This window comes from Abrus precatorius, unplaced genomic scaffold, assembly GCF_003935025.1.
Source record: "Abrus precatorius isolate BTA unplaced genomic scaffold, Abrus_2018 Scaffold2, whole genome shotgun sequence".
Classification (NCBI taxonomy): Eukaryota; Viridiplantae; Streptophyta; class Magnoliopsida; order Fabales; family Fabaceae; genus Abrus; species Abrus precatorius.
The window spans coordinates 7,230,042-7,257,247 of NW_020874362.1; the positions used below are offsets into that span (position 1 = coordinate 7,230,042).

Here is a 27,206-nt window from a genome sequence, read left to right on the forward strand (position 1 = left end):
TCATCTCAACCATTGATTAAAAACCTTATGTTATGTTTAATAAAAAATATAACTACATTTAAATATTTAAAATAAGCTAAAAATTTGATATTTATAAGACAACAAAAGATATAATGTTAAATAGCCAAGGTTGAACGTTCTTACAAAACTTAAACGCTAAAAGCCAAAGCAACTCAATCAAGTCAATAGTTATAGTATTATGCTCTTCTAGAAATTTGCTTTTATTCTGGTAAAGTCTATAAAGATAGGATGAATTGTGGGTTATGCTATCCTTTCTTAAGTTAAAAATCATGTGTATGTGATACAAGAAGATCCCATTACTTCCATCTCTGAAGTTTGAAAATTGACCAGAAAGTACCTGTCATATGAAAGGTTACGAGAATTTTTCTTTATGAATCATTTAATTATTACTATTTTATATTGAGTAATTATTTAAATTTTTATGCTACGTAAGTTTTACGTTTAAAATAAAAGTAAACTATTTATTAATTTACTTTACGCAACCTGTATAGCATTGAAAATTAAATGTACACAGAAATATCTCAATTTCTGTTGACTGACAAATCATATAAAATAAAACATTGAAGGCCTTTTTTAATTAGGAAAATGACAGTGCCTTTCAAGTGTCTTCGCATCTCCATAAACAAATTATAGGCAGAATGTTATTTTTACAACACGTTTTATAATAAGGGAGAAAAGTAAGAAAACAAAAGAAAAATATATAACAAAAAAGCTGTGAAGAGTGTTATAAACTTTTTGGGAGAGAATATCTTTACATTTTTAGATACTGGGTATTTCTATCGAATGTCACATTGGGAATTGGAAAAATATCACAAATAGGTGAGTTTTTTCTTTTTTCTTTTTGGTAATTTAGAGCATTTATAAAAAGTTATTATATATATTCAATTAATAAATTTAATAATAGATTGATCTAACATTTTTATAACTTTTTTTAAAAAAATTTCTTCATTGTGTTATTTATTTTATTTTTACTTCTCTTTTATCTTTTACTTTTTGTCTTTTTTGTTACATCAAGATTTCCATTCAACCTCTCAAACTAGAATTAAATCCAATGATAACGACGACTAATATGGAGGCATATGAGGGTATGTGTTTGGTCAAAATATCATTATCCATTAGCTTTAGTAGTATAGGTCGTATATTTTAATAACCTTCGACATAGTAAATTTTTTTGGTTAATCCTAAATTTTAAAATAACATTCATTTTACTCTTGGTATAACCAAAATAATAATAAAACATAAAACAAGTGACTTTTTTAATAAAACGAGTAGTTACTTGACATTTCCTCTTTTTATTTTCTAACCAGCTCTTTACAGCTTGTGTTTTGTTGAATTCCCATGCTGCGAACCTTGAGATAATCTCTATCAACATGAATTTAATAGGCCGGCACTCCTAGGCATGGACCAACCAATGCCAACTTTTTTTTATATTATTATTCATATAAATGTTGGGCCAATTCTCAGCTTTGGTTATATCCTTTTCTATAAATAAAATAAAATAAATGCATACTATATTATCCACGGACTTAGCATAGGTTGGGCGTGGAAAATGGGAAACACAAAAACTTTAGCTGCAGAGTCTCTCTCTGTTTTTCTTTTGCTTTGTTTCTATGGCACACTAGTTTGTGCTCAGTACATAAAGTATAATACTGGAGCTGGTATTGTGCCAGGAAAATTGAACATTCACCTGGTTCCACATTCCCACGATGATGTTGGTTGGCTCAAGACCGTGGATCAGTACTATGTTGGGTCAAACAATAGTATTCAGGTTAGACTCATAAGATTAATTCTGAGCGTTTGAACATAGCCATATAGTTGTTGACTTGTTAGGGTTCAAACTTGAAATGAAAATTTTGTTCTGTGCTTGATTGTTTTGTAGGGGGCATGTGTTCAGAACGTATTGGACTCGGTGGTTGTGTCTCTTCAGAAGGATCCAAATAGAAAGTTTGTGTTTGCTGAAATGGTAAATATTTTGTGTAGTGAATGTACAGAGAGATATGAAGAGTCAAAAGTTCAGTTCAGTTTAAAATGAGAAGGAACAGAAATTTGGTGAGGGTGTGGAAATTTTGTAACATTTATACATAAAATTTTCAATACACTTTTTATAACGCATTTCTCTATCAATCTTTTTCTGCTGTATTATCTATTTTATCTACTTTTTTTATCTTATCTTTGTCTTGATTACAAAAGGTGTTGAGAGAATATATTATTCAAATAGCATTAAACTCTAATTCATAAACTTGAATCAGAAAGTTAATAATTTCAATGGAGGGTTTCAATTAATTTTGTGAAATAATTTTTCAGGGGTTTTTCCATCGATGGTGGGTAGAACAAAGTCCAGAAATACAAGAGGGGGTGAGAAAGCTTGTGGATGCAGGGCAGCTAGAGTTCATGTACTAGTACTGCTATAGAGCTTTAGCATTTTTGTCCCTTGTGTTGTGGTCCAGCTTGTGATGTGTGTTTGAATGTGTAAGAGATAAAGATCACGAAATCTTATTACACATGTGACTTTGATGTGTTTTTTGTCGGCAGAAATGGTGGTTGGTGCATGCACGATGAAGCCACGTGCCACTACATAGACATGATTGATCAAACTACTTTGGGTCATCGCTTCATAAAGGATCAGTTTAATAAGACCCCTCGTGTTGGATGGCAGATTGATCCATTTGGACATTCTGCAGTTCAGGCTTACTTGTTAGGGGCTGAGGTGGGTTCATTATATATAGCCCAACTTTTTACATGGAATTTTTTGTATGCTTTTACTTCTTAAAATACAAACTTCACTTATTTTACTTCTTCAAATTGTTTTAATTCTTCCACTCAGAAGAATCGTCTTTTATATGTTTTAAAGTTATGAAATTCATTCTTGCAATTTTTATTTTTTTTTATAAAAGCATTCTAATAATCTTATGTAGCTTAAATTAATTTAGACGTGCATTTTAATTATATTCAATAATCTGAAGTTAATTTTGTTCAATTTTAATTCAATATACACTGTATTGTTTAGTACATAAAGGAAAATGCCGGGTAAGGGCAATTTGTGCTTCTGAAACATTTTACGAATTTTTATTCATGATAGTTGTCATTTTAATTTTTTTATTTGAAAATGTTTATTATTTCAGAAAAATTAAACATATATTAATTATCTTTTCTAATTTTTATCTTTATCTTTAAATGATTATATAATAATATGGTTCAACGAATTAAGTTTTTTGAAAATTAAAAAAATTAGTAATATTGTATATTCACAACGTGTTACAGGGATTAAAATATTATATCAATGCCGTGATACTGTTTTTCTCAAATGAATTGCGTTTCAAGATTAATTGCATAATTGTGATTATCAGTAAAAGAAAGAAAGAAATGAATAATCTGTTTCTATTTGCCATTGCAGCTTGGGTTTGATTCTGTGCATTTCGCTAGGATTGATTATCAGGACAGAGCTAAGCGTAAAGCTGATAAGTCTCTTGAAGTTGTTTGGCGAGGGTCCAAAACATTTGGTTCTTCAGCTCAGGTTTGGATTGGAACATCAATAGTGATCATGCCTTGCACCTTGCTTTGAATAGAGTGACTAATTATATAGTTTTTTTTCACCATTTTGGGTCTATTGCAGATTTTTGCCAATGCTTTTCCTGTTCACTACAGTGCTCCAAATGGTTTTGATTTTGAAGTCGATAATGACTTTGCTCCGTTACAGGTTCTAACACTCAATGCTTAAAATGCTGATGCTATTTTGCATATTTTTTGTTAAGCACATGGCTCATTTCATGTTACCATTTATAATTGCAGGATGATCCTCGTATTTTTGACTACAACGTTGAACAGCGTGTCAAAGATTTTATTAATGCCGCTACTGCCCAAGTAGGCCCATTCTATCCAAGAATTTTGTCAATACAGAACGCAGTTTTCCTTAGTTGTATTTAATGACTAATCAGTGTACCATTTATACAAACGGGAATGAACTATCTGCCGTGAACTGACAGATCATGTTTAAATTTTCTGTCTCTCTCTCTCTCTTAGACCCTTTTTGGAAGAATTATACAAATAACTTGTGACTTTTATAAATTTTTTTCAGCTTATTTCAATATGATGTGCAGCATAACTACTATTACAATAAGCTCTTTTTACCACCTTATCCGAGAAGTTTTATTTTCAAATATATGGTATAAACCCTTGTGTGATTAGAGCTTATTAAATAAATGATTAATGAAGCTGTGTTTTCATATGCACCTTACTGGACATTAAATATACCCTACCTATTTTCTTTGGATTAGGTAAGAGGCAGGCACAAAATTTAAATATGACCATGTCATGTGAAATTCAACCAGAGAGGATCCATTTCATATAACAACTAGCTTCCTTGTCACTCAAAATATACCAAAATGAGCAAATTTAATTTGCTTGTTCATATTGTAGGCAAATGTGACGAGGACAAACCATATAATGTGGACAATGGGTGATGATTTCCGGTACCAATATGCAGAGTCTTGGTTCAAGCAAATGGATAAATTAATTCACTATGTTAATAAAGTAAGTGTATGCATATCCAAGCAATTATTTAATACATGTATTGATTACATCACACTGAGTAAAAATACGTTTCCTTGTGGTTTAATCTTCAGGATGGTAGAGTCAATGTCTTGTATTCTACTCCATCTATTTACACCAATGCCAAAAATGCTGCAAATCAAACATGGCCACTGAAAACAGATGATTATTTCCCGTAAGAGTCTGTTATTGTTTTGGTTGCAAAGCAGCTTGTGATCTTTCTGAATCAATTATGCACATTCCTGTATATTTTCTTATAGGTATGCCGATGCACCAAATGCTTATTGGACTGGTTTTTTCACCAGTCGCCCAGCCTTAAAGCGATATGTTAGGATGCTAAGTGGATACTATTTGGTATGATATTCTTAATTAAATCCAAGACAATGCTAACATTTGATGGATTTTTCTTGTTTGTTTCAAAACATTCTTAATTAAATCGAAGACATTGCTAATATTTTGATGTAGGCTGCACGTCAACTTGAATTTTTGGCTGGAAATAAATCAACCAAATACCAAACTTTTGACCTTGGAGATGCTCTTGGAATTGCACAACATCATGATGCTGTCAGTGGCACTGCCAAGCAGCATACAACCAATGACTATGCCAAAAGACTGGCCATTGGAGCCTCTAAGGTCTGGGACTTGGAACTTTTCCAAATTAAAAATTTAACATTTTGTGTCCTGCATTTGTTTATCTGGTTAATTTTCCAAAAGCAATGATTTCTTACAGACTGAAGCAGTTGTTAGTTCTTCTCTGGCCTGTCTTACAAGCAAGAAATCAGGTGATCGGTGTTCAGCACCTGCATCAGCATTTGCCCAGGTAATGTTTCAAAAAATAATTTCTCTATTCTTAATAAATATTTATTCTTGTCTAAGTGTCTTGCTAAAAAAAAATTGAGCAGGTTCTGATTTCTGTAAGCTAGAGATATATCTACTGGACTTGTTTGTCATCTTATGTCTGTTTTCTACGTAGCTTATATAGTTAGTCCCTTATTATTTATTCTTTAATTATTTTTCTCCTTTTTTATCATTATGATTGGATTTTGGCAGTGTCAATTACTCAATATCAGTTACTGCCCTCTAACAGAAGACAGTATTCCTCAAGCGAAGAGTTTGGTAATACTTTCATAATTTAGATAAGAATTCTGGTTAAATTTCATTTATCATGTGTTAATGGTAATTATTTCCAGGTTGTAGTGGTCTATAACCCACTTGGATGGAATCGTACAGATATTGTCAGAATACCGGTGAGTGCATATCATTTGCTTGTGGTATCTTAAGATAAATCAATTTCAATATCGTGCTGAATGTGACAATTTGTATTAGGTTAATGATGCCAATCTTGTTGTTAAAGATTCATCCGGCAATAACCTTGAAGTACAGTATGTGGATGTGGACAATGTTACAACAAATTTAAGAAAATTCTATGTGAAGGCATATTTGGGGCTGTCTCCAACACAAGCCCCAAAGTACTGGCTTCTCTTTCAGGTGTCAGTACCTCCACTTGGATGGAGTACGTACTTCATTTCTAAAGCAACTGGAAAAGGTATAGTTCTAATTTCCCAGCTGTTTTGTAAGTCTAGTAACTGTCTTATTTAATTTTGGGGAGTTACATTTTCCCTGTGGCTGTTGCCTTTTGACATCATATCATTTAGTTCAAATCGTAAAAGCAGTCTCTTCACTTATGGGGATAAGTTTATGTATATTTACTCTCCCCCCCCCCCCCCCCCCCCCCCCCCACTAATTGAAGCATCGTGTGTTGGGTTTCCTTTTAACTCCATTTGGCCCAGATAATATGTTTAGATGCTTTCTGAGCAAACATAGTGATTAAACCCCCCATTGTGGGCCTCTTTTGAAAAGACTATGTCTATTCAAGATATTTTTAGACACGTGCATCCCAAGCTTCATGCAGAAATCCTTTTTTAGGCCTTGCTCAGTAGTGCTTAATGCTTTGGTTTTATCATGGTTGTCATATAAAATAACTCCTTATTGCTTAGCCTTTATAAGCTTGATGTGAGATCTCAACACATCCTTTTATACTTAAAATTGAACATCTAGAGTGAGGAGATTATAGAACTGAATTTTTTTCCTATATTGCACTAGGAAAGTTATGGAACCAACAAGAAAAATCTATGGGGCATTTTTTTTATTATTATTTAAAAATTAAAATGTGGTCTAGTATCGAATTTACAATAGACTTTAATACCATGTTAAATTTGGATTTGACGAAATTCAACCCTAAAAGTTAGTTTGAAAAGTAAGGTCTGTATTAACCTTTACAAACTCTATTTTGGCATATATGTTGTTGATGTAAACTCTCAACAAGTGCAAAATATTTTTCATTGGTGTTTCAACTTGACAGGAACTAGGAGAAAAAATCTGTCACGCTTCAGTAGTATGAATGAGACCATTACCATAGGGCCAGGAAATTTAAAGATGTCCTTTTCTTCAACCACTGGCCAACTCAAACGGATGTATAATTCCAGAACTGGAGTAAGTAATTTTGCAAGTTCATACAGCACAGAAAAATGTTATTAATTTGCGTTCATTGAGTTCTCATTCTTGGCAAATTTCCAAATTACAAACCAAAACATAGTGGACCATATGTTTCCTTCAATAAATATACAGAATAAGTTGAATTTCTATTTGAGTATTTGAGATGGATCAGAAAGTAAAAGTAGTGAAGACTATTTTCATCTTTTAACAAAAGGTTCCCACAATCATCAAACTTCAAAGCTTCATATTCCACAACAAGATCAACCTTTATTTTGTGCATGGTTGGGTATATATTCAGTTGAATTCATATGCATAAAATCATGTAAATTCTACAGGTAAGTATAGGTAATATATTTCAGTGTATAACAAGTATGTTCAAGGCATATTTTTTCAATTACGTTTAGCTGTACTGATTTAATATCAAGACATACTTTCAAGGATGTAGTAGGGAACATTTCATGATTTTAAAAATTTCCCAGGTAGATATACCAATTCAGCAAAGCTACCTCTGGTATGGATCTAGTAATGGTGATAGTGATTCTCAGGTGTGTGATTTCTTTGCATACACAACTCAATTTAATAAAAAAATAAGTTAGTACAGTGTATGCTTCAATGGTTTGATTTCTCCTGTAGGCCTCTGGTGCATATATATTCCGGCCTGATGGATCCCCTCCACGCATTGTTTCAAGATCAGTAAGTTTCTTTTTTAATCTATTAACCTGTGGCATTAGTTTTATAAAAGATAATATAGCGTGGTTATCTAACCTCTAGATATGACTTTGACAAAAAAACCATTCAAAGTATCTTGGGTTTGGTAATGTTCTGGTTCTCTTTCTTACTAAGGCCTAGTTTTGGTTAACTTCTAGATTAGTACTTCTAAGAAAAAATATAAAGTAACATGAATAGACCAGTTTGGGTGAATTTATGAAGAAGTCCATATAGAAGAAAAAATCAGTATAATAAATGAATAAATCTTTTTTAGTAAGTTAAAAATAACTTATCTCTTCAAATTTTAAAAAAACTAAATGAGAGTACTTTTCAAAATTTCTTCAAAAATAGAGAAGTATAAATTATTTCAAACTTATGAAAGAAGTTTTATTCATTTTTTATACTGAATTTTTTTTTTCTCTTATAAGAACTTCTATAAAAGTATATCCAAACTGGGCCAAAACTTTTCTCATAAGTTAAAAATAACTTCTATATCTCAAGTTTTAGAGAAGTTAAATGAGAGAACTTCTAACAAAGTAAGGATGGAAAACATAAGTTGATTTTAACCTATTAGAGAGGTTATATTCATTTTACTTCTTTATTTTTTATCCTATTTGAACTTATTGAGAAATTTGTCCAAAATAGGTGTAACTGTCTTTCCATTTCTTTTTAAGCTTTTCGTATTTCTTATACTATATTTGTTGTCTGTACATTTGCATTATGATTTATTGGTATTCAGGTGCCCACCACCGTAATCCATGGACCAATAGTTGATGAAGTTCATCAGACATTTAGCTCTTGGATTTACCAGGTCAGTAACTTAGCAGATTTAAGTACCATGATGCAAGAAGTATTTTGCATTCAGAGTCAGTTTAAAGATTGTCATATATTTTTTTATTGTATTGGTAAGTCCCATATATTCTATGTTGTAATAAATGTATGGATTTCAAAACACCGCAATGAATGCTGAATATTGGTGTTTAGAGGATGTATCTCAATATCCATTTCTTGAGCTAAGAAATGCATGCATGTACACACAGATTCTAATGCTGAAAATGGAATGGATGCATGGAAAATTGGAAAGCAGGGAGACATATTACATTATCTAGGATCTCATTCATTCTCACTGAATGGCACTTAGCACTACTGTTAATATTGAAAATCTTCACATTACTGGGAGAAAAAACAATTAAGATCATTGCAGTGGAAAAAGTTGAAACTCATCTCCTTAAATATGATTAAATATTTAAATGCCTTACTATGGCATGAATAAATTTTTCTTACTATTTATTTATTTTCAGGTTACCAGGCTTTACAAAGGCAAAGATCATGCTGAAATCGAATTCACTGTAAGTTGCATTGCCTGCCTGGTCTTGTAAAAGATCTCTTCTGTCTTATACCAGGAAAATAGAATATTGTGACTTTTAATTGGCCGAGTCTGAATTCTGGACTCTTTTAAAAATAACAAATGAAGTTCTGACTTTAGTTTTTCTATGAAGATTGGTCCAATTCCTACTGATGATGGAGTTGGAAAAGAGGTGATCACACAAATGACAGCAAATATGGCCACAAACAAGGAGTTTTATACTGATTCTAATGGAAGAGATTTTCTGAAACGAGTAAAGCTCATTCAATTTTTTTTCCTGTTTATAATAAATCCTCTGAGGAGAACAGATTCAAACATTAACTTACAATCTTACATGGCATATTAAAATTGTCAATGCAGGTTCGAGATCATAGGGAAGATTGGCCCCTTCAAGTTACTCAACCAGTAGCAGGAAATTATTACCCAGTAAAATTCTTGTACTTTCTTAATTTCATTGGGAATTTAGGTTTTCATTGCAGATAATCTAGGGGTAGAAAATGAAAAACAAGCAACACAATTATATCAGGGCATCCAATCCTAAAACCAATCAGCAGAACTTGAGATGTGTGTGTAAGAGAGAGATGGGGAGTCTATTAGTTCTGTTGCTTCATTGTTGATGAGTTTCGATAATCTTGATTAAGTTTATATAAAACTATTCTGATTATTTTTTCTGTCCAGCTTAATCTTGGAGTTTATACAAAGGATAAGATATCCGAATTCTCAGTCTTAGTTGATCGTGCCACTGGTGGGTCCAGCATCAAAGATGGTGAGGTGGAATTGATGCTTCATAGGTATGCATACCATTTTCATTGTTTAATTCAAGATCATTTTTTGCATACACGATATTAACCCTCAGTCTTTGCTACTGAAGGCGTATTCTCCAGGATGATAGTCGAGGAGTAGGAGAAGCACTTGATGAAGAAGTTTGCGTGGACAATAATAAGACATGTGAAGGGCTAACAGTATGGCAATGTCACCAATTAATTTAAATTTTTATGCATCTTCCATACTATCAACTGTATGAAAAGTTAGGTTATTATTCAAAAGATGTGGATTGAAACACTCCCTTTAACCAGCTGAGTAGAAAAGCTAGAAAGTAGAAACAAACTATTTACCTTTCTTTTATCTATATGTAGCATTTATGGATTATTTATCTTCTTTTTCTGTCATATCTCATCCTAAATGCTATATCAGGTCAGAGGAAATTACTATGTCAGCATCCACAAGCTTGGAGCTGGTTCACGTTGGCGTCGCACAACTGGTCAGGAAATCTACTCACCAATGTTACTTGCTTTTACACACGAGGTATGACTCAATTGTAGGTACTTCACGGATTAACAGTCATCACCATATTAAAACTTCTGAGGTATTTATTAATCAGAACGTGGAAAATTGGAAGTCCTCTCATTTGACCGAAGGAACTACCACGGATCCAAATTACAGCTTGCCTCCCAATGTTGCTCTGATAACTCTTGAGGTAGATTAAATGCTACAACAAAATGCTGTAAGACTCTTCGCTCTTTCTCTCTAACTAAATATTTTTGCAGGAGTTGGATGGTGGAATTGTGCTTCTTCGTTTGGCACATCTGTATGAGGTAAATCTATCAAACTTGTCATCATCCTCTTCCTATTTACTTTTGATGAACCAATCCAAAGTAATATAACTAAAAATCTACAGCATCATATACCAATTCATGCCTTGAGACATATTTTAGGGTAATTCAGTTGTAAAAAGTACTCTCTTTTCTGTATCTATATTTCTCATATTGTACTTCTCTTATATTTCTCTCATGCTTTCAATGTGGTTAGCCAAGTGAAGATGCTGAGTATTCAACACTCACCAAAGTTGAACTGAAGAAGTTGTTTGCCAGTAAAACGGTACATAGTTTGGCTTGTCTTTGTGATGCACAGATAGTTTCTTAGATTAGAAAATTTTGAATTAATTCACTTTCATTCTATGAAACTGGTCAATCAGGTTTGTAATGGGTGATTTGGTGTTTTATTATGCAGATAAAGGAGTTGAAGGAGGTAAGTTTATCAGCTAACCAAGAGAAATCAGAAATGAAGAAGATGAAATGGAACGTTGAGGGGGACAAAGGGCAAGAACCTAAAGCAGTCAGGGGTCGCCCTGTCAGCAATTCCGATTTTGTTGTTGAGCTTGCTCCCATGGAAATTCGCACTTTCCTGTTGAAATTTTAAAATAATACATATTGATGATTTGAAGAAATAAACATGTTTCTCTATCAGTTGTTGTCTTCTATTTCTTGTTGGAAAGGCCTCAAGGCTTATTAATCTGTGGACTCTACATTTGAATGCTGACTCCTAAGTTGGTTGCGCTGCAACTGTATATCCAAGGTCCAAACCCTTTTTACTCATTAGGCTAGGGGTGTGTTGGATTTGTATAAAACCAAATTAAATTCATTTTAAATTCAATAATATAGATTGAACTTTAAATTAATCTATTTTATTTTTTTAAAATTAGTTTTAAAATTTAGATTTGATTTAAAATTGGTTTTAAATCTAGTAAAATATAATATAAATATTTTTTATACTATTATTGAATTATTATATTAAAAAATAAATTTTATAATAATTAATATAAAATTATATCTGCATATATTTTACTAAATTAATAATATAATTATTTTACATTCATATTATATTAAAATTATATTTATATTTTTTTACTTTGCACTATTTATCCACCACAAAAAGTAATTATATATATTAAATTTTAAATTAATTTTTTTAAAATAGTTTAAAATTAATTTTAAATTTTAGATTTAGTTTAAAAACATTTTAAAATCTGGTTTTAGTTAAAATCATATTTAAATCTAATATTTTATATTAAGTTAATTTTAAATCTAGTGTTGAGTCAAATTAGTTATAAATTTAATTTTTAAGAAAATTTTTTTTTAAAAAAAATTTAATTTAAATATAGTTGACAAAATAAATGTTATAAGCTTCATATACCAAACACACTTAAATCAATTACGTCTCTAACGTGAATAATATACAATCATTTTAATTTAAACAATACAACGCAAATTTTTTTTTTTATAAAAAATAATTCAACAAACACTAAGAAATGGATAAATTATGAAATAACAGATTAAAATGTGAAGCTTACTGTGACTTCAAGCGAAGATGATCCTCCATTATCTATCTTAATAATAATATAAAAATATTTATTTTATATAAAAATGTTTATCTAAATCATTAAAATTATTTAAAAGATTAAATTTAAATAACTAATAATAGTAAAATTTTATTAAAAAAATTAGTTAATTTATTTTTAACTTACAAATTACAACTTTTGTATATTTAAAGTTGGTTTGAAAATTAGTTAACGAAACTAATAATAATAATAATAATAATAATAAAAATAAATTCCTTGTTATTTTTCTTAAATAAAACTATCATTAATTAAAAAAATAATACAAATCTTTTTAAAAATTTTAAAACATTTCTATTCATAATATTTTAGTAAAAATACTATCATTCACTTCTTGTTCAAAAAATAACTCTCACAACCCACCCACAAACCTTAAAGACAAGATAAAAAAGAAAAAAAAAAAGGAAAAAAAAAAAAACAATCAGCTTCGTACCGGTATCGACGCGGGAAATTTCCTGGGCAGTTAACCTGCTTTCTCCCAAAAGCCACGTGTCGTTTTGATGTTTTTCTTTCCATTCCTCTTTCGGAACTCCGAATCCACAGAACGGTAACGACCTTGAAAGTTGGAAGTTGCATTCATCAATGGCGTCAGAAAAACCTAACCAGAGAAAATCCCTGTACCCAGAGGCAATCGATTCGAATCCCGAAGCACCGTCCCCATTCCTTTCGAACCCCCAACGTTCCACCTCCTCTCTCTACCCCACCGTCGATGTCAGCGACCTCGTCGAAGACCTGTTTCCTGACAATGCCACCGAGGAAGTCCTCATCAAGGTCCCCGGAGCCATCCTCCACCTCATCGACAAAGACTACAGTGTTGAGCTCGCCTGCGGCGAACTCACTGTCATGTGCCTTCGCCAGAACCAGAATGTTGTCGCCGTCTACGCTTGCGTAGGAGACGAGATCCAATGGCCGCTGGCGAAGGATGAGGCCGCTGTCAAGGTCGACGACTCACATTACTTCTTTTCCCTCCGTGTCCCCAGGCAAGAGGAAGAGTCCTCCTCCTCAAGCGATGAGGAAGGAAAAGAAGCAAAGTCTCATAGTCGCCGTAAGGACCGGAATTCCGGAACTGGCGTGTTAAGCTATGGATTGACGATTGCGTCGAAGGGGCAAGAAGATTTGCTGAAGCAGCTGGATAAGGTGTTGGAGGAATGTAGTGGCTTTTCTGTGCAGAAGGTGTCGGAGAAGGCAAAGAAGAAGGGGGAGGCTTTGGATGGTTCGGTAGCGTTGGAGACATCGCCAGCGGATTTGAAGACAGGGAATGAGAAGAAGGAGTTGATGGAGGAGATGTGTGCGGCATATTGGACCACATTGGCTCCTAATGTGGAGGATTATAGTGGAACTGCTGCAAGGCTTATTGCTGCCGGTTCTGGACAGTTGATTAAGGGGATTTTGTGGTGTGGCGATGTGACGGTGGAGCGGTTGCGGTGGGGAAATGAGGTCATGAAAACGAGGATGACATCCACTTCACAGGAACAGATTAGTCCTCAAGCCTTAGCGCGGATCAAGAGGTGTGTGATTGCCATCTTAATTTGTTGTTGTTTTTTGTTTTCCTTTTGTGTTTGAATAAGTCTAGTTTCTTGTTGCTTTGTGCAGGGTGAGGGTTGCTTATGTTGTTGAATGCTGATAAAAACATGTGTTTAGTTTAGCAAAATATATTCCTTTTGAAAATTGTTTGATGTACTATTAAAAGTAAACACTTTTAGGGGCCTCTTTATATTTTGAATGCGTGTATTGAAAAAAGATAAAAAAAGTGAGTGAGAGATAGGAATAATGATATACAGTGTAAAAAAATGGTGTCAATTTTGATTGGTTCGAATAATGGAACTCATTATTTATATATTTATTTTTGCACTCAAGAAGGGTGTATATGTGAAAAAGGAAGGGAGTATATGAATAAAAAAGACAGAGAAAGTGAGAGGTGTGATGATGCAATGAGAAAAGAAAGAGAGAGACGTGAAGTGAATGTAAAAATTAGGATGTGGAAAAAACAGAATTGTTAATTATGCTGTTTATCCAATGTTTATTAGACGAGTTATATATAGTCTTTGAAAGGTAATAATAATTATTTGTCATCTTTTGGCAGCTTGAGCATTTATTATTTATATAATTGATATTATGTCCTTTGGCTTGATGTTTGTATAGGGTTAAGAAAGTGACTAAAATGACAGAGAATGTAGCAAATGGGGTCCTCACTGGTGTTGTGAAGGTCTCAGGATTTTTCACTAGTTCAGTGGCAAATTCAAAAGCGGGAAAGAAATTCTTCAGCCTTCTACCAGGCGAAGTTGTGCTTGCATCATTGGATGGATTCAGTATGTCAGTTAATCTTTGGCTTTTAGCAGGCTGATTTAAGCATTAGCCAGATATCCTGCAGGAAAGGAAGAAATTGAAAACCCGCTATCTTCTTTACAAAGGAAAGAAAATTAATATAAACGAAAAGCTGTTTTTTATTAATTAAAAAGTAAAAAGAATTAAATAACCCTCTATATCTTTTTGCTTCTCCTTGATTTGGCCAAGTTTAATGCGGAGTCCATGTAGACTGTAGAGAACTCAACATTGGAATTCCATAGTTGCTTGTACATCAACGTTGCACAATTGTTCACTATATTAGATTATTAGAATTTTGAAAATGAATATGGAATTTACAAAGGACCTCGGATAAATCATGCCAATTCATTGGTTTAGTTATTTCCTTTATCATTTGGATAAAATTCTTTTGCAAGACAGTGAATAGGCAAATAGAGTCATTAAGATTGTGTGCCTTCATGTGACTAATTGGCTCTCAAATTTTGCCACTGGAAATCACTTTACCTTTCACTTATTCTAACCTTGATCGGTTCATGTAAATTAAGTTGGGATCTCTTCCATGTTTGGGCTTTAAGTGAAAGCAGCCATGATACAGTTAGTTGGTGCTATAGTCTGCTGAGTTAATTATTTTACTGATGATTTTACATGCTTATTTAAATATATCTTGGAAAGTTTTATTTTTGAAATTTACATTTTTTTCATTAATAGGCAAAGTGTGTGATGCTGTTGAAGTAGCAGGAAAAAGTGTCATGTCAACATCATCCACTGTGACAACCGACCTTGTCTGTCACAGGTAAAGCCTATAGATGCACTTTCTAGTGTAAAACACTTAATAGAAGAAACCATGAAATTAGTTATTGAATTTGATGATACTATGATTCATTGCTCTGGTGTTATAATGAGGGCATTTGACAGAATTTTCCCCTGGAATGTGCAAAACCCATGTTGAGAATGATGAATGAGAATTAGAGAGTTAATTCTGGCTGTCATACTCAAGAATGTTTAAGATCTTCGATTGCCAATAAATTACAAGATTTTGTAGGAATGCTTCATCTTACCAAGCACCTCCACTGATTTAGCAATTTGAAAATAGAGAAGTAGGAAAACTGCATTTGGGTGTGCTATTATTAGGAACTAGCAGTCCTATTCTTTTCTAGCTTGCCTTCTATACACTGCTGTGGTAACTAAAGAAATCCGCGTTACTTAATTTGTTGTTTTCCATTTTCCATGACCTGCTTTGAGAATTTAAACATGCAACATAGCGATGCAGTGTTTTCTCTTACTGTTGAGAGGAATTTGGAAATGTTTTTACCGCAGATATGGAGAAGAAGCTGCCAAGGCAACAAGTGAAGGACTGGATGCTGCTGGTCATGCTGTGGGTACTGCATGGGCTGCTTTTAAAGTTCGGCAGGCTCTTAATCCTAAGAGTGTTATAAAACCTACTGTCCTAGCCAAATCTGCAGCTAAAGCTGCTGCTACAGCTGCTGAACTTAAGGCTAAAAGGTCCAAGTGATGTATGGAAAGAATTCTTCACTTAAGGTTTTGACGATCCTACCAAACATCAAAAGCCACTGCTATTCATTGTCACAGCTTCTTAATTGTATATGTTATAGGTGGAAACGTGGATGTGGGATTTGATGTTTTTTCTTTACCATATATATGATGACTGTATTTATTGTTTTGTAGAAAAGAACTTCCTCAATGTGTATTTATTGTTTTGGAGGTTACTGTATTTCTGTGTTCGAACTATTTTCTTTTGTGAGAAAACTAGTTCTTCTTTGTATTTCTCTGAATTAGTCACATCACAAGTGCTGTAGAAGAACTCTTTCTTTTTCTGTCAATGTGACCTGCTGTATAGCCTAAAGAAGCTGCATTGAAGGAGATCTTTGTTGTGTGTTGAGCTTTGGTTCAAAGAATACTTGTGATGTACCCTTAGCCCATATATATTGAAGGGAAAAATATGGGATAAGAAAGAATGGGCCTAGCAAAAAGGAAGGGTCACTTGGAGGGATTGATAGAGATAATAAGCAAGAATTGTGTTATGCGTAAGGGCACCTGACAAGCTGTGAATGGAGAGAGAAACAGAGGAAATGATTCGGAATCATCAAGTGGAGCAGGTTAAGAGGGTCGTAGGTGGTATGGATAGGAGGAAAGCAGGTACTGAGGAGAATTGGAAGGTATGGGCAGTGGATGTTCCTCTTGAGATATTTGGAATTGAATGAATCTGATATTATTTCAGAAAAAAAAAAAAAAAAAGAGTTACAGCATACAAGGAAAGCTAGAAATATATAGCTCCTTAGGAACAAAATTGACACAGCAAAAAGGAGGGAAAATAACAACCCTTAACCGAAAAGCAACAGAATGCAACAACTATTTAAACTGAAAACTAACTTCAAGAATTAACACATATTAACACCCCCCCTCAAGTTGGACGGTGGAGATTACAAAGTCCCAAATTGGTAACAAAAATATCAAATGAAGCATGGTGAAGTGGCTTAGTGAAGGCATCAGCAAGCTGAGCTGAGGAAGATACTAGGAGCAAGTGAATTAAGCCTTGTTGAATTTTCTGACGAACAACATGACAATCAATCTCCATGTGTTTAGTCCTCTCATGGAACACAAGATTATGAGCCAAATATATAGTAGATTAGTTATCACAATAAACTGAAGTGGGATCCAAATGAACTTGAAGATCACTAAAAAGGTAGTGTAACCACTGAATTTCACAAGTGAGGCTGGCTAAAGCTCGATATTCTGCTTCAAAAGAAGAATATGAGACTGTAGTTTGCTTCTTTGATTTCCAAGAGATTAAGGAAGAGCCAAGGAACACACAAAAACCAATGATAGATTTTCTAGTGTCTAAGCAACAGGCCCAATCTGAGTCATCAAAGGCTGATAATTTTAGATCAGAGGAAGCAGAGAAAAATAAACCTTGAGCAGGACATCCCTTTAAGTAACGAAGAACTCGAAGAGCAGCCTTGTGATGATGATCTAAAGGATTGGACATGAATTGACTTAGTTGCTGTACAGAATAGGCAATATCTGGACGAGTAATTGTGAGATATAAAAGCCTCCCAACCAAGCATCTATAACTGGCAGCATCAGGGAATGGTTGACCTTGATCAGCTTGGAGCTTAACTGAAGGATCAAAAGGAGTCTTGGCAAGTTTGGATCCAATTAAGCCACTGTCCTCTAGAAGTTCAAGAGCATATTTCCTTTGGTTTATGTGAATGCCAAATTTGGAGCGAGCAATTTCAGGGCCAAGAAAGTATCTGAGAGAACCTAGATCCTTGATTTTGAATTTATCATCCAAAATTTGTTTAACATGAGAAATTTCATTCATATCAATGCCAGCTAAAATAATATCATCCACATAAACTAATAATGCAGTGAATGAATTAGAAGTGGACTTGGTAAATAAAGCATGATATGCAGAAGATTGTTTGTAGTTAAGGTAAATAAGAGTAGTAGACAAAGTGTTGTGCCACTGTCTGCTAGCTTGCTTAAGACCGTAGAGTGACTTATGCAACCTGCAAACCTTAGAGGAACTAGATGGAAGCAAACCAGGAGGAGGAATCATGTAAACTTCTTCATCTAGATTGCCATGAAGAAAGGTATTATTCACATCCAATTGTTCCAAAAACCAGCCTTTGATAGCTGCTAAAGCAAGTAAGACTCTCACAGTAGTGATCTTAGCAACAGGTGAATAAGTGTCAAAGAAATCAACTTCTTCCAATTGTGTGTAACCCTTAGCCACTAATCTGGCTTTGTATCTTTGCATGCTATTTAACCTTGTAGACCCATTTGCAGCCAATAGGATTCTTACCACTTGGGAGATCAACAAGAGACCAAGTTTGGTTTTGCTGTAAAGCTTGTAACTTAGTATTCATGGCCTTTTGCCAACAATCCAATTTAGATGCTTGAGTATATGAAGTTGGTTTAGGAATAGTAGTGACAGAGAGACAAAAAATTTTATACAAATTGTTACAATAAGTGTAGTCAAGAACAAAAGAAAGGGGATAAGGATGAATACCTGCAGAAGGAATCTTGGAATAGTTTGGAGCAATCACTGAATTACAGTAAAAATCTGCTAGGTAAGAAGGTTTGTGTTGAATTCTGGTGGAATGTCTTGTGGGTTGAGGTGAATGAATTTCTGAAGGAGGATTGAGAGCAACATTTTGTTCATGGGTCAGAGAAGAGGTGCTACTTATTAGGGAATTATTAGGAGGTATGGGTGGAGAATATAAGGTTTTTGTGTTTGTGGTGGTCAATATAGGAGGTTGGTTTGTAGGATGAATACTTGATAACCCTGTGAAAGAAAACACATTTTCATAAAGTATAACATTCCTTGAGATAAAAGTTTGATGAGATTGGAGATCATATAGAACATAACCTTTGGTGCCTTCCCTATAACCTAAGAACACAGAATATGCATAGCTTGTTGTATAGCAAAATGCCAAAAATTTTGAGGAATATTAGCTTGATTGAAAATTGCTCTAGTCACATTCAAAACATGTTGATGTTTTCTTTCAACAATTCTGTTTTGTTGGGGAGTTTTAACACAAGTTCTTTGGTGAATTATGCCTTTTGAGGAAAAGAAGTGATGCAACAGAAATTCCACACCATTATCACTTCTAAAACACTTCAACTTGGTATTAAATTATGTTTCAATATAAGAAATGAATTGTATTATATGGTTTCTGGTTTCATTTTTTGTTTTCATTAGTATAATCCATGTAAACCGAGAATAATTATCAACTAAAGTAAGAAAATATTTATGCCCGAATAGGGAAGGTACAGAATATGGTCCCCAAATATCTCCATGTAGAATGTCAAAAATTTTATTTGAATGTGTTTCACTAGTATAATGTGGCAGTTTCCTTTGTCTAGAAAAATGACAAATATCACAGGGAGAAGTATTTATACAATGAGGAATGAAAGGAAATTGTCGAGATATTACTTGCATAAGGGAATTTGAAACATAGCCTAGTTTATAGTGCCAAAGAGAGACTTCTTTTGAGACAACAGTAGTCTGGTGGGCTGAAGTTATTTGAGATTTATTTTTCTGTGGTAGCAGATTCATCACATATAATCCATGTTGCAGCCTAGCTGAACCAATCTTCTTCCTAGAAGTATTCTGCACAATTGTACAAGAGTTAGTGTCAAAAATTAAATGGAATTGCAGAGATTTGATCAATTGAGTTACAGATACCAGATTGACATGAAAATTTGGGACATACAAGACATCATGTAGGATCAATGAATCAAACAAAATGACAGTACCAGAAATGGAAGTGGTTACCTTAATGCCATTAGGTAAGGAAATAAGTATTGGTTGAATGTGCTTATATTTAGCAAAACTGTGAAAATTGAAAGTCATGTGGTCAGTGGCACCTGTATCCAGAAGCTACTGATTGAATTGTTTACCTTGAGAAATATTTGAAGGAGGATCATAAGGAGAAACAACTGAGTTAGCTGAGGGAGTATAGTAGACAGAAGGTGATGTGACTGAATTAGCTGAATGTGCAAAACTTGATGCATTTGTTTTGGATTGTTCCAAAAGATCAAGAATACTATGATACTGCTCTTCAGTGAAATTAATCCCTAATCTTGGAGTCTCTTGATGGCTTGAAGTATCAACTGCATCAGAATCTAGAGGAAAATTGTTAGCATTAGCAGAATTAGCCATTTGAGCATTTTTGGATTGATAACCGGGTGGAAAACCATGCTTGAAGTAGCATGTATCAACTGTATGATTTGTTCTCTCATAATAGGTACAAAACTTGGTTCGTTGCTGGCCTCTTCCTTGATAATTCCTTCCTTTGCCTCTGTTGGAATAACCACCTCTTCCTCTACCACCATTATAATTTCCATTATTCCTTGGCTGTGAATTTTGAGAGCTAGATACAGCCAGTGCCTTAAGGTTAGAAGCAGTGTCAGAAGGAGCAAGAACAATGTTGAATTGTCTTTCTTGTTGTATCACCATATTAAAAACCTTGGTTATGTCAGGCAAAAGATCTAACAGCATTATCTGAGATCTAACTTGAGCATATTGCTCATTCAATCCTTTAAGAAAACGAATTACATAATCTTGTTCCTTATATTTCTTCATAGATTCAATAGCACCACAAGAGCAAGGAGTGAAGCATTTACAATCTAAAGTAGGTCTAAAATTGTCTATCTCTTCCCAAATGGTTCTCAATTCAGTATAAAACTCTGAAACTGATAGTGTACCTTGATTCAATTTGTAAAGTTCTTCTTGCAGATCTGCAACTCTGAATATGTCTCCTTGATAGAATCTATTGTGAAGATCCTTCCATACATCCGAGGCCTTTTCTATCCAGAGAATTGATTTCAGGATTGATTTATGCACAGATCTTTGAAGCCAAGAAAGGAGCATAGTGTTACATTTATCCCAAGGTTCATGAAGAGGATCACTCTGAGGTGGTTCTGGTAAGCTTCCATCGAGGATTTTCAATTTATTCTTCAATTTGATTGCAAGTTTCATTGACTGAGCCCAAGCATGATAATTCTTGCCATCTAATGGAGGACTAACAAGGATCAATGCCGAATTTTTGTTGGAATGGAGATAATATGGATTCGAAGGATTTGTGTTGAAGTATGCATAATCTGTCACAACCATGGAGAAGATGAAGATTTGTGAAGAAGAGGAAAAAAAAATAAGAGAGAGGATCGAATAAGCTCTATGATACCATCTTGAGATATTTGGAATTGAATGAATCTGATATTATTTCAGAAAAAAAAAAAAAAAAAAGAGTTACAGCATACAAGGAAAGCTAGAAATATATAGCTCCCTGGGAACAAAACTGACACAGTGAAAAGGAGGAAAAATAACAACCCTTGATAACAACCCTTAACCGAAAAGCAACAGAATGCAACAACTATTTAAACTGAAAACTAACTTCAAGAATTAACACATATTAACAGTTCCCCTGGTGTCTGGGACCCCATTGTTGTTCTGGTTTTATTTTCTTTTCCATTTCTCTTTTTTGAAAGGGCTACCTCTGTGTTTGGGAAGCAAGACTTCATTATCAATACATAATATTTTCTGTCACAGCTTCTCTACCTACGAGAGTAAGGTTGCATATATCAACCCTCCCCAGACTACACTAGGTGGGAGTCTTGAGCACTGGATTGCCCTTTTATTTAGGCAGAGATGTAATTAGGTTTGTGCAGAGGTGTTATATTTGTTGGGCACTTAGACAGCTAAAGGACAATCATAGGGTATTAGTTTGTAATGCAGCTATATATTTTGAAGAATCTATTTGTGGATTTTGTAATTGGCCTGCCCAAACAAAAAGGGGGTGGATTCTATTTTTGTTGTTGATTGTTGACAAATTCCGAGATGGTTCACTTTATTTCTTTCAAGAAGACACTAGATGCAATGGGATAGCCAAATTGCTTTTCAAGGGGTTGTTTGTTTGCATGGTGTGCCTAAAGCCATTACTTCAAACGGAGATAATGAATTCCTCTGCCACTTTGGAGGACTTTCGTGGAAACTGCTTGATTCATCTTTGAATAGTTAGAGAGCCAAGCTATAAACAGGACCCTCAGCAACCTGATTTGCACTATTTGTGGAGATAGGCAAAAGCAATTAGTTCATGGAAGCAGTAGAAAACTTCCTTCTTTGTTGGTACAATGAGAGTCACCACAGAACACCCTTAGTTTGATTAAGGTGCTTAAGGCACTTAGAGTTAGTGCAACTACCGAGAACATGGCAGGATGCTTATGCTACGAACTAGAGTTTGGAAAAGACTAATGCTAAAAAAAAAAAGGTATTGATCAGCTTTTCAGAAAACAAGTTTAACTTTGGAGTTGGACATCAAGTCATAGCATTTCTGCTAATTGGATTTGGAACTGTAATTACAGAAAAAGAGTAAATAGGAATAAGTGGAACATACAGAAATTAACATGATTTAATCAATGTGACCTAAGTTCATGAGAGCTTGAGATATTTCTATTCCTCTAAATTATTTATACAATACATCAGAGAAAAGTGTTTTATCAACTTTTAAAGCTCACTATATAATGACTTATAACTCCTCGTTACAGTTCATTATAGAGAATGAGAATTGAAATTCAAGAGACAACATAAAAATTGAATTGCATACTAATTCAAAACATTTTAATAATAGCAACTAAGAACAACTCTCATGCCAACACATCTTGAAGGGTCTCAAGTTATGCGAACATTCACCAAATCCAAATTATACTTCTTTGTAATTAAAGGCTTGGTCAACATATATGCTAGATTATTGACTATCTTTTCTTTAGAGAACAATTTGTCTAAATCAATATGCTTTAATCTTTACTAAATTTTTAACAAATTTGATGCACTTTGATTGTCACAATAAAGAACATATATTTGCAAATCCAAACTTAAACTATCAATAAGACCTTGCAACCATATACTTACTTTAACTCCTTTTGTCAATGATATGTACTCTACTTCTGTGGTAGATAAAAGGTTGAAGTATTACTTTCTAACTCACTGAACATCATAAAGAATGAAGATATATGATGTTAATAATTTCTTTTTCACAAGATTTCCTCAGTAGTTAGAATCTGCATAGCCGACAAGGCTGCTACCAATTCCATTAAAACCATAAACCAAGAAAATATCACTAGTACCTGTCAAAAATCTCATAATCACTTTATTTCTTTCCAACAAGTTTTTCAAGGATTACTCATAAATCTTCTCATCACATTGCAACATTGAGCCAATTTTGGTCTAATGCAAACCATCACATACATCAGGCTTCCAACAACACTAGAATAATAAATTTTTATGACTTATTCTTTTCAGTATACCACTAATTATACTCTTTAACACTCATGGCATACTCATAAAATATTCATTTCATTGCTTTTGGTTTTAATTTTTCATCATTAACATGAGGATAAGTAGGACAACTAAATATACGTAAGTTAAAGTAATTAGAAGATTTACGAGACCATACCTCCTAAAGAGTCTTTAAATAAATTGCAATTAAAATATATATACACCAAATAGCTAGCAATATTAATTGTTTTAGCCCAAGGGAGACCAATATTTGACTGCATACAACGAGGATACTATAATCGGATATTTAATAATGTCATTTTACTATGGTGTATTTTGCACAGTTGGTGCCTTACTATACTTGTTTTTATTTGCAATAATCAAATTGTGCATTACAAAACTCCAATTAATTATTTGTTCTAAAAGTTTTAATTTGTTTATTAGTTTACTTTTCAACCATAATCTTTCAGTTCTTGAATCGCTTAAACACCTCATCTTTAGTCATCAAAAAGTACATTGAAACCTTTCTAGAGTAACCTTCAATAAATGTCATAAAATGCCTACATTTTTCATGAAACATATAGAGAATTTCTGTAGAAGTGTGTTTGCCAAACTTAAGTCTACATTGTTACCCATGACACTACATCCTTGTCTGCTCAACACTACAAGTCTCTTTTCACTCATATGTCCTAGTCTTCAATGTCACGATTTTGTATTATTTGTATGTTGTTCTAAGAAATGAGATACTAGCATTGTTCCTTCAATAGAATTACTCAATACAATATAAAAATTATGTTGCAATCTTCCTTTCATCTTAATTAGAGCATCTTTAGAAAGCACAATATGTCCATCAAACATTTTGACAATATCATCATACATCTATATTTGTATAGGGCTACTCCCTTTCACACTAAGCTTCTTATTATCTCCTAACTTCACATTATAATTTCATTCTATAAATGAAGTGAACAAATCTCCCTTACAAGTCACATGATAATAAGCTTATGTAGCCATCACCCAAATATTAATAGAACTAATAGTACTGATATTCAAAACATTTATGTCATCCCCTTCATCAAAACTATCACTAGAAGTAGTTGCATTAGTTTGTGCAACATATGTACTAACTTTACCATTGTTGTCTTTACTTTTTCACTATGGACAATTCTTCTTAATATGTCCCTTATCCTAACAGTAAAATATTTCACCTTTTTTATGCACAAATTATAGCCTGAATGACTTTTACTATTATTTCCTCTTTCCCTTCTTTTGCCTTCGTTAACTATGAAACCTACATTATCTACATTATAATTAGAGACCTTCAACTTCAATTATTTATTGTAATACTATCTTTGCCACGTAACATAGTATCCATATAATACTCAAATGATTTTGACAAATAGCATAACAAAATAATTTAGTCTTTATCATCAATTTTAATCTTAACACTCTGAAGGTCTAAGATGATTCAGCTAAAATCATCAAAATGATCTTTCACTAACATATTCTCAAACATTTGCAAGGTACACAAATAATACTTCTTGTACAATTGATTGGTTAAATTTTTTTTTTGAAATATTTCTTCAAGCTTGTTCTACATTCTCATTGTTGTTTTTTCGTTAACCACTTCTTGCAAAACTTCATAAGTTAGGTTCAATAGAATCATATTATGCGTCTTTTTCAATATCTCTGTCTTAGCTTTCTGTGTCATAGTCGGAACCAATTTTTCTTTACTGTCTAATGTTGTTACACATCTTTGCTGCACTAGAACTGCCTTCATTTTCAATTTTTTCAAAGTGAAATCATTCCATCCATTGAATTTTTCAATATCGGATTTGTATGAAAACATTGTGATCACTAGAACCAATCCTCTGAAAACAAGCTTGAAAAGAAAGAAGTAATTAAACACAAAGAAATCAACATGGTCCAGTTAATCACATCATCCACAAGTAATTTAAGAGATTTCTATTACTATAATATATGAATAGTATACTTCAAAGAAAAGCATTTGATCAACTTTTGAATCTCATGTATGATGATCACAATGTCTTCATATAAATTTGATATTTAGAAATTTAATAGATTGAATGATTTTGCTCTAAGATGAAGGTGGTTCTAGTGCATTAGGATGTGCAATGATGTGTTCTTTATGGTGATAGTTAGAGTGCATTGAACTTGTATAAGAATTCAGTCTATCATAAAAAAACACATATTAATGTTAGATTAAATTTTATTTGAGATGTGATTAGAAATAAATTATTCTCCATAGTCATTGCTGATAATCTAGATATGTTGACTGAATCTTTGCCTACAAAAAAGTTCAAATATAATTTAGATTTGATGAATATTGGCATAGCTTGATACCTTTCGGGTGTATTGGCAAGAGAATTGTTCTTTAGTTGTCAATGTTTTGGGATAATTCAAGTCAAAGTAGACAATTGTTGAGTTGTGTTGAATCTCTTTTATGAAAAATATAACAACTTGTGTCTCTTAAATTTTAACTATTATTTTCTGTTAAGATTGAAAGTGATCAATCTATTAATTCCTCTCACCAGTACTTACCACCGAACACACTCACGATCTCACCCGTAGAACTCCACGTGAGGGCACAGAGAATTCTAAGAAAACTCAATGTTATTAATTTTTGCATGCCCATTACAATGGAGATTACATCATTTATATATAATGAAATCATTTTATCTGTCACTCTCGTGAATTTCGGCTAAAACACGCTATTTTGACTTACATGTCACCTACGGTAATTCTAATTTTGACCGTTTTACAATTAACTCTTTATTCCACATATTACATTTTCTTCAATAGGGTGTAGTGTAGTGTTCGGTAGACAAGTGTACCTGTCGAGAAGTAATAAAGGGTTCTTAAATTAAGTTCTCGAATTATCGTCCTACAAGGATTGTTTTTTAATTACTAAGAATTTTCTAATTCAATTGCTTGATCTTCAAAAAAATGAGATTAATTAAAACAAGAATTTATAAAATCAATTATAAAACTAAGAGTAAGGAATACAATGCACATCTTGATTAAACTTATCGGAGAGGAATTTAGGGCATATGAATTTTTTCATTCAATCTTTTATGTTATTTTTCTATTTAATTCTAAATTTGATTTCCTTGTGATTACCAATCATTCATACAATTACTATTAATACCCAATGATCATGCAATATTAATCTTCTTTTCTTTAAACTAACATCCCCAATGGTCATATAAGATATTTTCAAGAAAGTATAAAACACCTATGAATTTGTTAATTTAATAACGATTAGAAGAGAAATATTGGTTTGATTCACTTAATCATTTACTTGTTTTATCTTATAGCTTCATTGACTAATCGAGGTACAGTTGTCTGATGATATAATTAATTATAATTATACAATTATGCACAATAGGATAAAAACTAATTACGAAGGGAAATCAAATTTAGATTCAAATTTTAAAATTTCATAAATTCATGAACAATAGTTCTCATAATACTACCTATAGACTTAGTTACTCATGCTAAAGAAAAAAACTAAAACAATTATAAATAAAGTCATAGAGAAAAATAAACTAGAATGAGATGAGTTTTCGGTCTTCAACTACTATCGCTCGAAGTTCCAAGTTCTACTAAGAATATGCTAAAGATTTCGTGCAAGAGAGACGAGATGAGAGGTGTATCAAAAAGCAAAAGAGAAGATGTTTCATAGGATGCCTAAGGTGTCTCTTTAATAAGGTTTGAAAATCTGAAAAGTTCTTTATTAATTGGGCTTGCTGCAATCGTGCAAG

General features: G+C 33.0%; 2 protein-coding genes across 3 annotated transcripts; both read left to right on the forward strand.

Moving 5' to 3' along the window:
• The first annotated feature begins 1,543 nt into the window (after positions 1 to 1,543).
• Positions 1,544 to 11,594, forward strand: LOC113857355 (alpha-mannosidase). 2 transcript variants are annotated; one of them, XM_027489128.1, is made up of 29 exons: positions 1,544 to 1,789; positions 1,901 to 1,984; positions 2,326 to 2,414; positions 2,554 to 2,728; positions 3,416 to 3,535; positions 3,635 to 3,718; positions 3,811 to 3,882; positions 4,438 to 4,551; positions 4,644 to 4,744; positions 4,830 to 4,923; positions 5,035 to 5,202; positions 5,300 to 5,389; positions 5,620 to 5,685; positions 5,760 to 5,816; positions 5,896 to 6,115; positions 6,932 to 7,062; positions 7,545 to 7,610; positions 7,699 to 7,758; positions 8,513 to 8,584; positions 9,075 to 9,122; positions 9,273 to 9,392; positions 9,500 to 9,565; positions 9,818 to 9,930; positions 10,011 to 10,101; positions 10,334 to 10,444; positions 10,521 to 10,616; positions 10,687 to 10,734; positions 10,949 to 11,017; positions 11,150 to 11,594. In XM_027489128.1, exons 1-29 carry the CDS (start codon positions 1,571 to 1,573, stop codon positions 11,336 to 11,338), a joined length of 3,033 nt encoding a protein of 1,010 aa, XP_027344929.1. In that variant the 5' UTR covers positions 1,544 to 1,570; the 3' UTR covers positions 11,339 to 11,594. The 2 variants fall into 2 exon arrangements, with proteins under 2 accessions (XP_027344929.1, XP_027344930.1); XM_027489129.1 differs by having other exon boundaries at positions 1,571 to 1,789; positions 6,932 to 7,066; positions 7,549 to 7,610; positions 11,150 to 11,338.
• LOC113859376 (protein EARLY-RESPONSIVE TO DEHYDRATION 7, chloroplastic) lies at positions 11,372 to 16,131 on the forward strand. Its single transcript, XM_027492169.1, has 5 exons — positions 11,372 to 11,422; positions 12,858 to 13,822; positions 14,457 to 14,623; positions 15,327 to 15,411; positions 15,936 to 16,131. The coding sequence occupies exons 1-5, from the start codon at positions 11,372 to 11,374 to the stop codon at positions 16,129 to 16,131; spliced, it is 1,464 nt and encodes a 487-aa protein (XP_027347970.1).
• The last annotated feature ends 11,075 nt before the right edge of the window (positions 16,132 to 27,206 follow it).